Here is a 17,985-nt window from a genome sequence, read left to right as displayed (position 1 = left end):
CGGGGCCGGAGCCGCCAACGCTGCCCAATCAGACAGACGTACTGTCGCCAGCGACGCTACCCAATCAGAGTGAGGTATTGCGCCAGCTTCCCTCTCTGCGCCCTTTTCCTTTCCTCTGCTCCTGGACGCCCTCTCTCCCGCCCACTGGGCGCCGCTGGCTAGCTGGGCCACAGAGAGAGCCTCCAGCAGGGTAGAGTGACAACTCTCAAGCGGAAGTTACTGTTGACGCTAAGGCAGCCATAACTGATAATGGCAACGGGAGTTTCCTGGCCTCCCGTCTCCTGTGTGACGTAGTTTTCCCTTCGCCCAGACTCACAGTTGCCCTGGGCAACAGTTGAGCAGTCTGGGAAGAGAAGCATCTGTAAGTAGGCCCAAAAAAGGACCAAAGGTGACCAGACATCCCATGTAAAACAAGTTAATTCCTATTCCGGACTACCTTCCCGTTTGCGGGATTAGAGAGAGCAGGTTTCCCGTCCCTTATTTTGCTGGGACGTCTGGTCACTTACCTAGGTGGACAGGAGTTTAGAGCTCCGAAAATCCCTGTTCTGCCCGAAAGTTGCATTTGACACTTCTGAATGGGGTCATGGCAGAAGGATGGGAATAGCTTGCGCCCCCCTTGCCCCAGGGAGTACCCATTCTGACAGGAGTCGAGAAGCGAGGTGAGTGTCCCGTGGTTCCGAACCGTGGGTCAGATCCGAGCGGGCCCCAGGGCCTTGGGAGACCGAGACTCCCGGAGGAGAACAAGGCTCAGAGTAGCTTCCGCTGGAAGAAGGTTTTCTTTCCGGGCTGGCCAGGCGGCAGCCCTCCCTCCCTCCGCCCCTTTGAGGCTCCCTGTGGGGCGAGGCCGCTCAACCGGCTCCCCTCGCCTAGCTGCAGCAAGTCGAGACGGGAGGGGCCTGGGTGCGGGCCGCCGGGCGGAGCCCCTAACTCTAGCAAAGTGAAGCTCCTGACCACGCCCCCGCAAATTCTGTTAAGTACTTTCACCCCCTGACCTTTGAGAATGGAGAATTCTGGAACTTGAGGAAATCGTTTTACGTTCCCAGCTACAAAGGAAAAAGATGGTTACCCACCACCGCGGCAACACCTCTAAGTCTTATTTCCCCACTGTCCGTCTTCAGATTCTGAATTTTCTCCCTTTGTTTCTCTGGTGAGAGTTTGTAAGCACTGACTGCCATTCTGAAAGAAAGTATACTGTCCTAATCCTGCAAGTCAACGGTATATTAAACAATTTAATGTTTGTGAATATTCGTTTCGTGTTAGTTTTACATGACTCTTTACCACAAGTGTCTCACATTTATCTCATACAGTTCCTTCTGTAGGTTTGAGTCAACACCTGTCAGTCATCTTCGTAATACCGGCTTGGATACCTAAAGCTGCGGGGAAAAAGAATCAGGAGAACTTTCAGGTAAACTGAAAATTGTTTATATCCACGCTAGTCCACAACAAGGGTGCACACCTACATTCTTTGCTGAATTTCTTTTTATATTCTTAGTATTCATTCTCTAGCCAAAATGGACTTTTCTTGTTTCTAACAAGATTAATCACTGAAGCACCAACCTTTTGTGATTCTGTATCCATGTCCTAGTAACCTTGGAGATTTGTGTCCAGATTTTCCCCAGCAGGAAGTAATTTCCTCTGAACTTACCTAGCATTTTTCTGAACCTCTTTTATGACAACCATTGTTTTATATAACAGCTGCTTGTGTTCTTAGCTTCTCTGCCTTGCATGTGTGCTAAGTTGCTTCAGTTGTGTCCAATTCTTTGTGACTGTATGGACTACAGCCGGCCAGGCTCTTCTGTCCAGGCAAAAATACTGGAGTGGATTGCCATGCCCTCCTCCAGGGGATCTTCCCAACCTAGGGATCAGACTCAGATGTCCTGCATTAGCAGGTGAGTTCTTGACCACCAGTTCCACCTGGAAAGCCCAGTTTACTCCTCAATAGAATGGTTTGTATCAGATTTATCAGCCTATTATTTTACCCTACACATTATTTTGATAAATACTGAAAGATTGAATATCGGGTGTCTCCTGGATGCCCAGTATGCTTGCCAGCAACTTCAGTTTTAGGGAATTTCGGTTTATCAGAATTTCAGCATAGTTCCTGCTACTCAACACAATTTCTTCCCCCAATATTTTATCAAAGAAATATTCATACATTAAAAGTTTAAAGAATGCACCAAACATTCATATACCTATCACCTAGATCCAACAGTTGTTAACATTGTGCCATATTTATTTCATTTCTTCTCGCACACTTTTTGTCATTGAGACATTTGGAAATAGGTTGCAGACGCCTGTTGTTAAGTAGACATCTCTAAAATTCCCAACATGTATTTCCTAAGAATTCTAAAGTTCTCCTGGAAAACATAATATTATTATCACAATTAAGGAAGTTAACAATTCTATAGTCTTTAGAATCCAGTCTGTATGTACATATGTTTTCCCATTTGACCCAAAAATGTCTTCTATACCTTCTCCTCCTTGCAAAAAAACAAAACTCAAGATCCAGTCATGGTTTACGTACTGTATTTCAGTATTATAACTATTTACCCTTAATCTAGAACAGTCACCCCATTTTTTCTTCACATGTAACATTGTCATTTTGAAAAGTTCAGGCCAGGGGTCTTTTTGACCATCTCCTTTTTCTTATTTCCCGTACATCAGAAGTTGGTCTGGAGGCGTGCTTACATCCAATTTAATGGTTTTTGCCAGACTACTTCAAAGTAAGAAAACTAAAAGTTTTCATCCTTTTCCAATCATGATTGCTGCTGCTGCTAAGTCGCTTCAGTCGTGTCTGACTCTGTGCGACCCCATAGATGGCTCCCCTCCAGGCTCCCCCATCCCTGGGATTCTCCGGGAAAGAATACTGCAGTGGGTTGCCATTTCCTTCTCCAATGCGTGAAAGTGAAGTCACTCAGTCGTGTCCGACTCCTAGTGACCCCATGGACTGCAGCCTATCAGGCTCCTCTGTCCAAGGGATTTTCCAGGCAAGAGTACGAGTGGGTTGCCATTGCCTTCTCCACCAATCATGATTAAGTCTTCCCCAATGCAGCTACTCTTACCCATACCATGAGCTGCTCATTAAATCCATGCCAGTTCTCAGCATACCACTTTCTATCATGTCCTACAAAGAACAGTTTAGCATTTAATCCTCTTGTCTATGGAGACTGTATTAGTACCATGCACTGGCAGCATAGACTATCTCAGTTCAGTTCAGTCGCTCAGTTGTGTACAACTGTTTGCAACCCCATGGACTGCAGCACACCAGGCTTCCCTGTCCATCACCAACTCCTGGAGCTCACTCAAACTCATGTCCATTGAGTCAGTGATGCCATGCAATGTAGAGTGTGTTAGTAACCTGCACTGGCAACATAGACTGTCTACCTTTTAATAAATTGTTGCTGCTACTTTGCCTTCACTTGGAGTTGATGCAATGTCATCTACAGCAGAGTGTACTGATGTCAGCATAGTTTCTTGAGTTTCATCTCCTGGCACCCCAAAGACTGTTGATGAAAGGTGTGTGGGCCTTGCAATTCAAATACAGATGAATCTTGATGTTATCAAAGCAGATACTGAGGCAAGTACTGGCCATATGGCTGCATTCCAATTTTGGCAGTATTTTTCTCCCTGAAATTCTCCTGCAAGTCTTAATTGGTCCTGGTGTTTCTGTGATAGCTTGTTGGTACCATTCATCAGAGCCTTTAAAAATTGCAAAATCAAGATTATACTTAGCACTGAGTACACGAAGAACATTCTATGTTCAGTGGATATACAGATGTCTGTAGAATTTAATTCATGATCACAAGAGGAAAACTCCCAGGACAGCCAAGCTTTTGTACTCCTCCTATCCTAGACTTACAGTTGATCATGAAAGATAAGCAGAAGGAAGAAAATTCTCTGAGAGGGCAGACACTCTTAGATTGATACAGAATATTTTTAGTCTTCGCATTGGAATTTAAGTAATGCACTCCATCAATCACTTTTTTTTGTATTCTAGATTCAAGTAAAGCTAAATAATACACTAATTAAGACCACAGATTTTAGAATCAGACCTGGGTTTCAGAACAGGGATATTCATTAGCTGATGGCTTTGAACAGTTTACTCATTCTGTTTATCATCTATTACATAGAAGTGTAAAACCTCAGGGTTGTTGAACAGAGTGAGTCAAACACACATAAAATGCATCAGCATATTGTGTAGCACATGGTGTGTAGTCAGTGTATGATAGTTGTTACTGGTAACTTCTAAAGCAGTCCAGTCTGAATATATTGTTGGCATTAAATATTTATTTATTGAATGAATGAATCTAAGACAATGGTTCTCCAACTTTAATGTGGGGAACTTAAAAATTAGAGATTCTAATTCAGTGAATCTGGGGAAGGCTCCAGAAAAATCTGTATTGTTAATAATCATCCAGGGGATTTTGATAAGGTGATCCAAGGGTCAGGCTTTCAGAAACACTGAGTAAAGTATCAAACAATTCTTTATTTCCCTTTCTTTGCATTCTATTGAAGTAACTACATATCTCTGATGCTGAGAATATAAAAGATACCTTTTTTTAAAAAAGGCTTAACCCTTTTTTAAAGTGTTAATAGCTAATGTTTTTAGGACCACTTTTAGTACTGGATTTTGAAAAAGCAAAAATTATTAGTAAAAGGCATTTTGCATGAGTAGGACATGTTATTTTCTACTAACTTAACAGTAGTGTCTGCTACTGGAGAGTAACAGAACCAATGGCATCATCCAAGTTCACTCATGAAGAGCAGTTCCTGTTCTTAGGCCTAGGCACGTTCCAGAAGGTAGACTCTGCACATATTATTCACATGAGTCTGGGTTAATTAGCCAAACTGAACATGTTGCAACATTTTTCTACTAGCAGATGCCAGATAGCAAAACAGAATAGAATCTACTGTAGTTTCCAACTACATGACATATAATGTTATTTGGCATTGCCACTTGAACATTATCAATCCAGGTTAAGCACTCTGCCAGCACGTGGTCAATCACTTGAGTGAGAGAGAACATTACTACTTTGTATCTGCTGAAAAACACCTTATTTGGGGGCTCCCTCTCACGTTTTTCTCATGCTGGTTTACATTCAGAAATCTAATATGTGTTTGAAAATTTATCTATCAGTCAACCACACAAGTCTTGCATCAGACAAAAGACAAATTTTTTCATTTTTATTCCTACCGTTCCTCCCATCCCCATCAACAACCTGCAGTAAGCATTCAGACACTGAGCTCTTCCTGTGTGCTAGAGCTGGTTAATGGCTTTGTGTGAATTATGTCATTTAATAAGGCATCTAAAGTCGGTGCTATTATAAACTGTATTTTAGAAAACCGAAGTTTAGAAAATTAAATAATTTGTTTAAATGACTAATTTGACTCCAGACCCTTCTCTCAACTGCTACACTGTCTTTATCTCTTTTTACCACCACCCTACCACTATTTACCATCTTTCCATATCCCTGTTAGGTCATTATATCCACTCCCATAGCTTATACTACTGTGCAGCCACCTGTCTAGGCCTCCCATCTTTTTTACCTTCCAAACTCATTGGGTCAGAACCTAATTCATAGTCTTTACCCTTCCCTCCTAGCTTGTCCCTCTTATCTGTCCTCAACTTGAATTGATACCTGCACCATCTACTCAGGCATGTTAGCTTAAAATCTCAGTCATCCTTGATCATTTTCTTACCACCCAAAGTGGTACTGGGGAATGGCAGAGGAGACTTGAATCTCAACTTCTTTTTTTTCTTTAATTAGTTTTATTTTTTAAATATAAATTTATTTATTTTAATTGGAGGCTAATTACTTTACAATACTGTATTGGTTTTGCCATACATCAACATGAATCCGCCATGGGTGTACATGTGTTCCCCATCCTGAATCCCCCTCCCACCTCCCTCGTCGAATCTCAACTTCTTATATCTTTGAATACCTCAAGTATCTTCTCCTCATACTGATCAGTATTGCTGATTTTGTTCATATCCTCATCATCCTACCTAAACAATAGCTTCCTTACTAATCGTCTTGCCTCTAGTGTCTCTTCTGTTTTTCCTTTTTGTCTAGAATGTGTGTCTCCAAAAAAAAAAAAAAAAAATCATATGTCGTATTTCTACTCAAAGCCATCCAGTAGCTCCCTCCTGTTTATAAAGTTCAAACTCCAAGGCATGCCATTCAAGGCTGAACATGAACTGGCCTCCACCTGGTTGATCCTACCATGATATGTGCACTGTATTTACATTGTAATCTAGCCATTCCTCCAAGTTTTTTTTTCAAATGCTTCTTTCTTTGAGCACATTATTAACTTTATCTGGAACACCCTCCCTTTGCTACACAGCCACTTCTTTGGATAGTAAATCCCCATGCATCCTGGAACTAGTTCCAATGTCATGTGTAATAATTATTCCTGAGAGATCACCACTTTCACCTGTACAGAGCCAAGTTATTCATGGTTTGGGTTTCTTAAGGCACAACAGATATGCTTTTATTAAAATATGTTGCATTGAATTGTAATTGTTTATTTACATGTCTCTTCCCCGATCTCACCTCCTCCAGATTCCTCAAGGAGAAGAACAGGTTCTTATCTACTGTATCTCCCACGTTTAGCTGTGATTGGTACATTATAGACAATTAGTATGTTGAAAGAAAAAAATCTGGATAGGCTAGGTACATAGGATCTAAAACTTCTTAATTTTACATTTATTTTCCACTCTAAAGGAATAATTTCCTTGTCATCAAATAGAGCATACTTTCCTACTCCAATCTTTTTCAAAATTTATTTTATTGAAGTATAGTTGATTTACCGTGTTAATTTCTGCTGTACAGCAAAGTGACTCACTTATATATGTATATACATTCTTTTTCATATTCTTTACCATTTTGGTTTATCACAGGACACTGAATATAGTTCCCTGTGCTACACAGTAGGACCTTGTTGTTTATCCATTCTTTATATAATAGTTTGCATCTGGTAGCCCCAAACTCCCAGTCTGTCCTTCCCCCATCCCACTTCCCCCTTGGCAAGCACAAGTATGTTGTGTGTGTGTGTCTGTTTCATAAATAAGTTCATTTGTGTTGTATTTTAAATTCCACATATAAGTGATATCATATGGTACTTGTCTTTCTCTTTCTGACTTCACTTAGTATGATCATCTCTAGTTGTGTTCATGTTGATGCAGATAACATTATTTCATTCTTTTTTATGACTGAGTAGTTGTCAGTTACGTACACATACCACAACTTCTTTATCCATTCATCTGTTGATGGTCATTTAGATTGTTTCCATGTCTTGGCTATTGTGAATAGTGCTACTATGGACATAGGGGTAAATATGCTAAAAATTTTGTCCTTTGCAACTTATCATAAGTTTAAACTTACGATAACAGTTTATATGTCTATCTGGAAATGTGTAAGAGAGTACCTAATTTTTCTGCTAGTTTTTCAAAATCTCTTTGGGGGTTATGCAAGGATAAAATTTGAGGACCACAAATATACATTCTTAAGTTTCAAAAGGACACTCTAGTGCTCTTGTCCAGTCCTACTCCCATAATTTAGTTTGGTTGTCATAGTAAATCTAGGTTGGTCCTCAGACTAAATCACTCTAGAGATTTTTAACTTGTTTAAGTTCTATGACTAATTTATGCTATCAATATGTGTATGATTGACTTAACTAATCCTGCCTAGACCTACTGCTGCTGCTGCTGCTAAGTCGCTTCAGTCGTGTCCGACTCTGTGCGACCCCATAGACAGCAGCCCACCAGGCTCCCCCGTCCCTGGGATTCTCCAAGCAAGAAGACTGGAGTGGGTTGCCATTTCCTTCTCCAGTGCATGAAAGTGAAAAGTGAAAGTGAAGTCGCTCAGTCATGTCCGACTCCTGGCGACCCCATGGACTGCAGCCTACCAGGCTCCTCCGTCCATGGGATGTTCCAGGCAAGAGTACTGGACTGGGGTGCCACTGCCTAGACCTAAGTGCCTTTCGATTTTCACTCAACTTAGTAAAACAACTTAGTAAAATTTTTCATGACAAAGATTTGGTTTCCCTCTGAGTTCTGCATTAATTTTAGACATCTAACTCAAATGGCTACAACAGGTTAGCTTCTTTTATCATAATTTGAAATGTATTATCCATCAAAATCATTATTTGTGGGGAAAATTACAAAGTGAAGAAACTGGGGGAGAAGGAAGCAACAGATTCTTTTCTAATTACCCGGACCAAAAACTTCAAAAATTGAGTGACACTGTATTCTCTCAGCATTAAAAGTTTGCATTCTGTTAGTGTAAGAATTTTAACTTTTGCAATTTAATGTTTTGTCTAAAAAACATGCCTTGACAGTCTGTATCATTTTGAAATCTGTCAGAGTACTCCATTGTATGGTTTTTCCATAATTTATTTGACCTATGACATATGCCTGAACGCAGTGTCCTAATGAACATTCATACTCTTTTATGCAAAGAAATAGAGGAAAATAATAGAATGGGAAAGTCTAGAGATCTCTTCAAGAAAATTAGAGATACCAAGGGAATGTTTCATGCAAAGTTGGGCACAATAAAGGACAGAAATGGTATGGACCTAACAGAAGCAGAAGATATGAAGAAGAGGTGGCAAGAATACACAGAAGAACTATACAAAAAAGGTCTTCATGACCCAGATTATCACGATGGTGTGATCACTCACCTAGAGCCAGACATCCTGGAATGCGAAGTCAAGTGGGCCTTAGGAAGCATCACTAGAAACAAAGCTGGTGGAGGTGATGGAATTCCAGCTGAGCTATTTCAAGTCCTAAAAGATGATGCTGTGAAACAGCTGCACTCAATATGCCAGCAAATTTGGAAAACTCAGCAGTGACCACAGGACTGGAAAAGGTCAGTTTTCATTCCAATCCCAAAGAAAGGCAGTGCCAAAGAATGCTCAAACTACTGCACATTTGCACTCATCTCACATGCTAACAAAGTAATGCTCAAAATTCTCCAAGCCAGGCTTCAACAGTATGTGAACCATGAACTTCCAGATGTTCAAGCTGGATTTAGAAAAGGCAGAGGAGCCAGAGATCAAATTGCCAACATCCGTTGGATCATCAAATGAGCAAGAGAGTTCCAGAAAAACATCTGCTTTATGGACTATGCCAAAGCCTTTGACTGTGTGGATCACAACAAACTGTGGAAAATTCTTAAAGAGATGGAAATACCAGACCACCTTACCTGCCTCCTGAGAAATCTATATGCAGGTCAAGAAGCAACAGTTAGAACTGGACATGGAACAACAGGCTGGTTCCAAATCGGGAAAGGAGTATGTCAAGGCTGTATATTGTCACCCTGCTTATTTATATGCAGAGTACATCATGAGAAATGCTGGACTGGATGAAGCACAAGCTGAAATCAAGATTGCTGGGAGAAATATCAATAACCTCAGATATGCAGATAACAGCACACTTATGGCAGAAAGCAAAGAACTAAAGAACCTCTTATTGAAAGGGGAGAGTGAAAAAGTTGGCTTAAAGCTCAACATTCAGAAAACAAAGATCATGGCATCTGGTCCCATCACTTCATGGCAAATAGATGGGGAAACAATGGGAACAGTGACACTTTATTTTGGGGGCTCCAAAATCATTGCAGATGGTGACTGAAGCCATGAAATTAAAATATGCTTGCTTCTTGGAAGAAAAGTTATGACCAACCTAGACAGCATATTAAAAAGTAGAGACATTACTTTGCCAACAAAGTCTGTCTAGTCAAAGCTATGGTTTGCCCAGTAGTCATGTATGGATGTGAGAATTGGACCATAAAGAAAGCTGAGTGCCGAAGAATTGATGCTTTTGAACTGTGGTGTTGGAGAAGACTCTTGAGAGTCCTTGGACAGCAAGGAGATCCAACCAGTCCATCCTAAAGGAAATCAGTGCTGAATATTCATTGGAAGGACTGATGCTGAAGCTGTAACTCCAGTCCTTTGGCCACCTGATGTGAAGAACTGACTCATTTGAAAAGACCCTGATGTTGGGAAAGATTGAAGGCAGGAGGAGAAGAGGACGACAGAGGATAAGATGGTTGGATGGCATCACTGACTCAATGGACATGAGTTTGAGCAAGCTCCGGGAGTTGGTGATGGACAGGGAAGCCTCGTGTGCTATAGTCCACAGGATCACCAAGAGTCAGACATGACTGAGCGGCTAAACTGAACGCTTTTATCTTTACACACTCATGCTTTGTTTCTTTAGGGATCACTACTAGTAGTAGAATGTTTGGGTCAAAGAAAATATACATATTTGGTTTTCGTAGTAGATACTACAAAATATTTAAGGATACTACAAATTATCCCTCTAAAAATGCTGTACTGACAAACCTGCTCACCAATAGGGAGTGCCCATTTCCCTATATGTTCCCTAACTGTGGATACTATCAGGCATTTAGATTTTTTTGCAATCTCAAAAAACATAACACACACACCCTAAAATAAGACCACAATGATTTTCACTTTATGAGGCCATAACGATTTTCCTATTTAAAGTATAACCACCACAACCCCCAGCACTCCTAAATCCCCTTAAACTATTTTAGTTTCTGTAACACTACCTTCTAATAGCATTTTTATTTTTCTCCCTATACACTAGGCCGTAAGCTCCAAAAGAGCAAAGGTTTTTTTCCGCTTTTATTCACTAATGAATGGTTCCTGGCACATGGTGGACACTCACATATTTATTGAATTGAATGATGTGACACTTGTATAACATACATGAATTTTATCCATAGCTGGTATGTTTCCTTCTTGTCCCTGGTATTAAACACATCTTACCTTACCAATTAGAAAGTACCCTTAAGGGTAGCCACCCTCCATAGGGTGCATTACACCAGGCAAAACACCCATGTTTGGCTATTAGCAGGCCACCTGGGGAAGGATAAAAATGCTCCTTCCTACTCTGGGCTCCCTGGGCAGTTGATTATCAAGACACTGTAGGCTTGGCAGTGCCAGCCAACCAACCAATACCTTGCTTATTTTAGCCCTTCCCTTCCTGTTTCTGTCCTGCCAATGCCTAGGGGAACCTCGGAACAAGAATCAGCCCCAGCAAAGTAGACACTCCACCCAGGCAAGTGAAGGCACTGATCTTCCTTACACCAGGTCCAACCCACTCCCTACTGGGCCTTTAGCTCCACACCCTTTCCAGTAACAATGGCAGCTTAATCAGAGAACTAAGGTTTCATAGAGCACCAAGCTTCATTGTTTTCTTCAAGCTAGATTTTGGGTATAGAGAAGAGAAAGCAAAAGAGTATGAGTATCTAGAGTTAAATTATGAGTATCTAGAGTTGCTATTTAAATCAGCTAAGATTTAAGTATTTGTTCATCCACCATTTTAGCATTTTGGTGATTAAAAAAATTGGTAATATAAAAACTCTTAGATGCTAGGCACCTTCACATTTGTCAACATTTATAATGTCTGTCCTCCCTTTCAGTAGCATATCGTGTCAGATTTGCACCAAATAAAGGCTTAAGGAATATTTTCATTGTTCTATCTTTGAGAGGTAAAGTGTTTCTTATATTCATGCTAATCAGAGATCTGCAATGTTTTTGCCCTTCAACATAACCTGGAAAAAGAAATGATCACTAGTTACCACTGGCAGGCTTAAGTAACAGGAAGGAAAGAATGTGTCAGAAGGAGAAGCAGCCATGCATTGAGTAAATTGCATTTATCTCAGATTCTAGGTAGTGTGATGCATTGCTTTATTCCTGGTCCATTCCCTACTTCATCTTCCTTCCCAGACAGAGCAGAATAGGGGTAAGTTTTGATGACCGTTCTGGAAAGCAGATAGAGCTTTCTCAGGAACTTTAGGTCTTTCAGAATAGAAATTTGAACAAGAAGGGGAAAAGGCTTGGTGGATGGAGAGTAGGAAACTTTTATTAGGAATGTCAAAATAGTGGTAATGGGACTAAGACCAGCAGCAGCTTCACTTTATTATAACTAATTTGCAGTGGGTGGTAAAGGCAGGCACCAAGCCAGCATCATCACATTATAGATAATAAATCTTTCTTCTGTGGTGGTGTTGTGAAAGATATACAGTAAGTTGCATCAGTGTGGCAAAATATCACAAAATGGGTGGGACTGTCTAGAGAAGCTTCTGTATTTGGAAGGGGATCATGCTAAAAATTACAGTCCAGAACACCTTGAATATACTAATACATAGCATGGCATAAACTGGGATGTAACACTGGAAACATGTCACTAGCCAGAGATGACATATACACTGGGATCTGCATAATAAAATACTCACATGAGGGTATTCACTGGCACTTCAGCATATAGTATTAATATATGTGTATTAGAGGAAAATAGTAAACTGAAAGCACACCTCACTTCTGGTATTCAGAAGCCAGTTTCACCTGTGTGTGTTGCTTCCTTAACAAATTGCAGCTGTGTAGCCAGTAATTGATCCTTAAGTTGCTTTTTGTCATTAAAGCAAAGGAATTAAAGCAGAAATTGGTTGTTAGCTACTGAAAGAAGTGTGAATGTTAGGCAGTATTTGCATAGTACTGCCTCCTTTCCCTAACAGCCTGGCATAGGCCACCTCCCAAACTGTCTTGTCTTTTAACATCATCTACCACTCAGGAGATGCTATCAGCTGCACATAAATCCTTTTTTTTTCCCTCAGCTACACAGATACCTGCTAACTGCTAAGTTGCTTCAGTTGTGTCCGACTCTGTGTGACCCCATAGACGGCAGCCCACTAGGCTCCCCCGTCCCTGGGATTCTCCAGGCAAGAACACTGGAGTGGGTTGCCATTTCCTTCTCCAATGCGTGCAAGTGAAAGGTGAAAGTCAAGTCGCTCAGTCGTATCCGACTCTTCGCGACCCCATAGACTGCAGCCTACCAGGCTCCTCCGCCCATGGGATTTTCCAGGCAAGAGTACTGGAGTGGGGTGACACAGATACCTACTAGATAATTAATTATCTTTGCCTGAAAAACTTAAGCCCTACCAATTTTCACTAAGAGGGGAAAAATTTGGAACATGCAGCCTTCCAGTTAACACCACCACTGATGAACAAAAGTTGACAAAGTCTGCATGCTTACATGAACTATCTCAACCTTGTTTCAATAGAAAGACTCAGGTAATTAAAGGAAAAATTATGCAAGGATAGGATAGTTCATTTTCTATACACATTGTGATTTTACTTCTTAAACTACAATGGAAATATCTCAAGTAATATGCTTTGGGAATTCATTCTTGAATAATATTTGTTTTCTCATTGAAGGACGAGACTGTATCCAACATTTCAGATATGGCAGAAACGAAGTCGATGTTCCGGGAAGTTCTTCCAAAACAAGGTATCTAAATCACAGATGCTTTGGTCATAGAATATTATTGTTTGCTGCTTTAGTCGTTCAGTTGTGTCTGAGTCTCTTGCGACGCCATGGACTGTAGCCTTCCAAGCTTCTCTGTCCATGGGATTTTCCAAGCAAGAATACTAGAGTGGGTTGCCATTTCCTTCTCCAATATTATACATATAATAGTGTCATAAAGCAGACTCAATAACTAGACATCTTGTAACCATTTTGTGTTATATAGATGCCACAGATACTCTCCACTTTTGCTATGCTTTTGTCATGAGTAGTTTGTAAAGGAGTAATCCATTGCTTTTTTGCCCCCAGTAAAAGGATGTAAGATGATGGTTTGTTTCTTAAATGTAGAAATCCTATTATTCTCAAGATTGGTGATAACAAGAAGAAATTTAGTGACAAAAATAGCACCATAATTTACCATAACACTAAGGTCCGAAAGTGAGGGAAAAGAAACCTGTATCAAACAATGTAACAAAAGCTGAAGGTTTAAGGTAAACATTCAGTAATTTGAATATTCATGTTAATACCATATCTTACTAGGTACTTGAGTTTCCATTTAATTGAAGTATATAGTTGGTTTACAACAAGTGTATAGCAAGTTTTATATACAAGTTATACATACATATTTAATTACCTTGTTTTTTTTCAGATTCTTTTCTCTTATAGGTTATTACAAAATACTGACTATAGTTCCAGGTTGTATATAGTAGATTCCTGTAGGTCCTTTTTGTTTATATGTTCTATATATAGTGGTGTGTGTATGTTGATCCCAAACTCCTGTTATCCCTTCTCCACCTTTTCCTTTTGGTAACTGTAAGTTTGTTTTCTATGTCTTTTTGGTCTGTTTCTGTTCTATATTTAAAAGTTCATTCATTTTTTTTTTTTTAGATTCCACATATAAACGATATCTTTGTCTGACTTACTCCTCTTAGTATGGTCCATCCATGTTGCTGCAAACGGCATTATTTCAGTCTTCTTCATGTTAATATTCCACATACACACAGTCTTGTTTATCCATCTGTAAGTGGACATTAGAGTGCCTGCATGTGTTCATTAGAGAAGGAAATGGCAACCCACTTCAGTGTTCTTGCCTGGTGAATCCCAGGGACGGGGGAGCCTGGTGGGCTGCCATCTATGGGGTCACACGGAGTCGGACACAACTGAAGCGACGCAGCAGCAGCATGTGTTAGCTATTGTAAATAGTGCTGCAATGAACACTGGGGTGCCTTTCTTTTTTCAAATTGCAGTTTGCTTCAGACACATGCCTAGGAGTGGGATTGCAGAACCATGTGGTTCTCTCTCTTTTTAGTTCCTTAAGGAACCTCCATACTGTCCTCCATAGTGGCTGCACAAATTTGCATTCCCACCAACAGTGTAGGTGGGAATGTATGTATAACTTGTATATAAAATTTGCTGTATACTTGTATAGTTGCTTCCATGGTGGCTCAGCTGGTAAAGAATCCGCCTGCAATGTGGGAGACCTGGGTTCCATCCCTGGATTGGAACGATCCCCTGGAGAAGGGAAAGGCTACGCACTACAGTATTCTGGCCTGGAGAATTCCATGGACTGTGTAGTCCATGGGGTTACAGAGTCGGACACTACTGAGCAACTTTCAACAGTGTAAGAGGGTTCTCTTTTCTCCACACCCTCTCCAGCTTTTATTATTTGTAGATTTTTTGATGGTGGCCATTCTGATTGGTGTGAGGGGATACCTCATTGTAGTTTTATGGTTCTAGAATTAGCTTCTTGTGTCTTTTGGCCATCTTTTTAGAGAAATGTTTATTTAGATCTTCTGCCCATTTTTTGATTGGGTTTTTATATTGAGCTGTATTAGCTATTGGTATATTGAAAATTAATCGCTTGTTAGTCACATTTGCAAACATTTTCTCCCATTCTATAGGTTGTTCGTTTTATGGTTTCCTTTGCTGTGCAAAAGCTTTTGAGTTTAATTAGGTCCCATTTGTGTATTTTTGTTATTTCCATTACTCTAGGAAATGTATTCCTCTGCTGTCTCATTTTCTTTTAATTTCTATTTTTATGTATATGGAAGGTTATTTATGTTCCTTGACCTTGGAGAAGTGACCCTCTGTAGGGGATGTCCTGTGTGTCCCACCCAGCCTTACGCTCTCATCACCCAACAGTCCAGGGACCAGCTAGTCCAGGGAAGGTTCTGATCTGTTTGTGAACTCAGTTCCCAGGCTGCTGGATGCTAGTTTTCTTGCTTCTGGAGTCTACCCCCTGGTGGTTGAGCCTGGTCCAGAGGCTTGAGCAGGCTTCCTGGTGGAAAGGGCCTATGCTTGGCAACACTGTTGGGTAGAGCTCAGTCTTGGTGGAAAGGGCCTATGCTTGGCAACACTGTTGGGTAGAGCTCAGTCTTGGTTCTCTGATGGGCAGTGGTAGTGCCGTATCAAGGGACGTGACCAGAGGTGGCTGTGGGCTCAGGAAGTCTTTAAGCAGTCTGATGGCAGGAAGGGGATGTTCCTGCTTTGTTGTTTGGCCTCGGGGTCCCAGCACTGGAGCCTACGGGCTGTTGGGTGGCATCAGGTCTTGGTGCCAAATGGCAGCCTCTAGGAGAGCTCATGCCAGTGAGCGTTCCCTGATGTCTCCACTACCAGGGTCCTTGTCCTCACAGTGAGCCAGTCACCCCACACCTCCCCAGCAGACCCTCTTAAGACCAGCAGGTATGACCCATGGTCCTATGAAGTCAGTGCACTTTTGCCCTGGGTCCCAGTGCACGCACACCCGTGTGTGTCCTCCAGGAGTGGAGCTGCTGTTTCCCCCAGTCCTGTGGCACTCCTGCACTCAAGCCCCACTGGACTACAAAGCCAAGTGCTCTGGGGGCTCTTCCTCCTGATGCCAGACCCCCAGGCTGGGGAGCCTGATGTGGGACTCAGTCCTACGGGAGAACTTCTGTGATATAATTGTTCTCCAGTTTGTGGGTCACCCACCTGGGGGGTATGGGATTTGATTATATTGAGTGTGCGCCCTTCCTACCATCTCGTTGGGTTTCTTCATGTCTTTGGATGTATCAACAGAATATCTTTTTTGGTAGGTTTGCGTCTTTTTTATTGATGGTTGGTCAGCATTCAGTTGTGACTCTGGTGGGCTTCTACCCTGCCATCTTGTCCCCCTAAGTATTTTTATGTATGTTGTATTTCCTTCCTTTTTTTTGTTTGTTTGTTTGTTTGTTTGAAATTCAACATCTGACACAAGAAGTTGTGTCCCACGGCAACTTATAATTTTAGGTTGAAAATTCAAAACCTTTCTCATGAACTTCCTAGTATTAAATGATGCTTTTATATTTTTATATTAAAGATATGTTACAAGGATAACTATAAGAACAAGATTTTAAATGACAATGTATTAAATTTTTAAGCTGCAAATCCAAACTACCAAACAGCTGTATTTATCTCACTCTGATTTTTATTTCTTTTTAAACTTAGGGCAGCTGTATGTAGAAGATATAACCACAATGGTGCTATGTAAACCCAAACTTTTACCATTAAAATCTCTGACTCTTGAAAAACTGGAGAAAATGCAACAAGCAGCACAGGATACAATTCGCCAACAGGAAATGACAGAAAAGGAACAGAAAATAACTCACTGAACAATGGCAAGTAACTCACTGAATGATAACTAGCACTTCTACAGAACACCCTACACCTTTCTATTAACAAGAGCTGAAAATAATCTGCATCTGTATGCTGAAAACAGTATGTATTAATAAAACAGATAGTATCCCTATAAAAAAAACCGGATTACTAAAATTTGGATTGTGAATTTAAACACTGGTTTGTATTGAATATAAGCAATTTTAAAACTTTGAACCCAGATTTTGTTTTATTTTTAACCCAAGCTTTTCAAACTACAAATTACTGTTCACCATTCCTATCAGTTTTCTAGATAACATTCTTAGTTAGGCACAGTGAGTAAATGCAACTTTTACAGTCATCCTGTACATGGTTTTAAAAACTGAACTAAGCTTTTTAATTATACTGACTTTAAGGACTTACCTTGCCACCTTTGTCTTCCAGGTATCAAAACATAAAACCCTAAAATGGAAATTAATAAGGACTTGAAAGAGCCCATGGAGTAAAATGAACATAAATTTGGAAGTTTTATTTCTAAAAGACTGTAGCTAGACCTGTAATGGGTATATATTCCTAGGAAAACCTTTGTAAATTCTGAATATAATTTCTTGGTTGGTTTGCTGCAGTTGGTAATAGACAATTTAAATTAGTATGGACCTTTAGGCCTTGCTGAGTAATTAGGCTCTGCAAAAGAGGTTAGAAATGTGATCTTCCCTTAGATTACTGTTATCAGTAACTACTGTTTTCTCATACACTGACTAAATGTAAAACTTTTGAGTCTTTGAAGAATAATTTTTGTAACTACAAACACTACTTGGTAATAGAACTTAATGATGAAAGGTATATACATTTAGAAATTTCATTAAGTTCTAGATAAGATAAAAAACAAGGAAGTGTGCAAGTATTTCCCAAGTATAATATCAAAATAATTTATTTACTACTGTCTTGTTTTAAAAGTTTGCCAGGAGCAAAGTTTAACTAGGTTCAAATATGATTTAAAATTTGCTGTGGGAAATAAGTTTTTTAAAAGATCTAAAATAAATGCACTCCAAATAATCAAC

The 17,985-nt window shown here is 40.3% G+C and overlaps 2 protein-coding genes across 18 annotated transcripts in view; one reads left to right on the top strand and one right to left on the bottom strand.

The window, feature by feature from the left end:
* Nucleotides 1-1,779, bottom strand: part of SHOC2 (SHOC2 leucine rich repeat scaffold protein) — an 88,060-nt gene extending 86,281 nt beyond the window's left edge. Inside the window, exon 1 of one of the 4 annotated variants that reach the window (XM_055560149.1) lies at nucleotides 1,646-1,779. The gene's annotated coding sequence lies outside the window, so the exon portion shown is untranslated. Of the gene's footprint in view, nucleotides 1-506; nucleotides 646-992; nucleotides 1,122-1,557 lie in introns of those variants that run through there. The other 3 variants (XM_055560148.1, XM_055560151.1, XM_055560146.1) reach the window with 3 other exon arrangements.
* BBIP1 (BBSome interacting protein 1) lies at nucleotides 25-17,984 on the top strand. 14 transcript variants are annotated; one of them, XM_055560162.1, is made up of 5 exons: nucleotides 218-361; nucleotides 1,308-1,405; nucleotides 11,694-11,773; nucleotides 13,246-13,318; nucleotides 16,778-17,327. In XM_055560162.1, exons 4-5 carry the CDS (start codon nucleotides 13,273-13,275, stop codon nucleotides 16,939-16,941), a joined length of 210 nt encoding a protein of 69 aa, XP_055416137.1. In that variant the 5' UTR covers nucleotides 218-361; nucleotides 1,308-1,405; nucleotides 11,694-11,773; nucleotides 13,246-13,272; the 3' UTR covers nucleotides 16,942-17,327. The 14 variants fall into 14 exon arrangements, with proteins under 14 accessions (XP_055416131.1, XP_055416137.1, XP_055416130.1 ...); XM_055560166.1 differs by lacking the exon at nucleotides 11,694-11,773 and adding an exon at nucleotides 12,645-12,749 and having other exon boundaries at nucleotides 324-361; XM_055560160.1 differs by lacking the exon at nucleotides 218-361 and adding an exon at nucleotides 516-659.
* Nucleotide 17,985: the final 1 nt, after the last annotated feature.

The sequence above is a fragment of the Bubalus kerabau genome, chromosome 22 (assembly GCF_029407905.1).
Source record: "Bubalus kerabau isolate K-KA32 ecotype Philippines breed swamp buffalo chromosome 22, PCC_UOA_SB_1v2, whole genome shotgun sequence".
In the NCBI taxonomy this organism is placed as follows: Eukaryota; Metazoa; Chordata; class Mammalia; order Artiodactyla; family Bovidae; genus Bubalus; species Bubalus kerabau.
This window is presented reverse-complemented; position numbering and strand designations above follow the sequence as displayed.

Bases quoted from the DNA above. Each gene is read 5' to 3' on its own strand.
- BBIP1 (XM_055560153.1), top strand. From the start codon at position 13,273: ATGGCAGAAACGAAGTCGATGTTCCGGGAAGTTCTTCCAAAACAAG. The intron at 13,319-16,777 runs GTATCTAAATCA...TTTTAAACTTAG, and splicing joins GGAAGTTCTTCCAAAACAAG to GGCAGCTGTATGTAGAAGAT.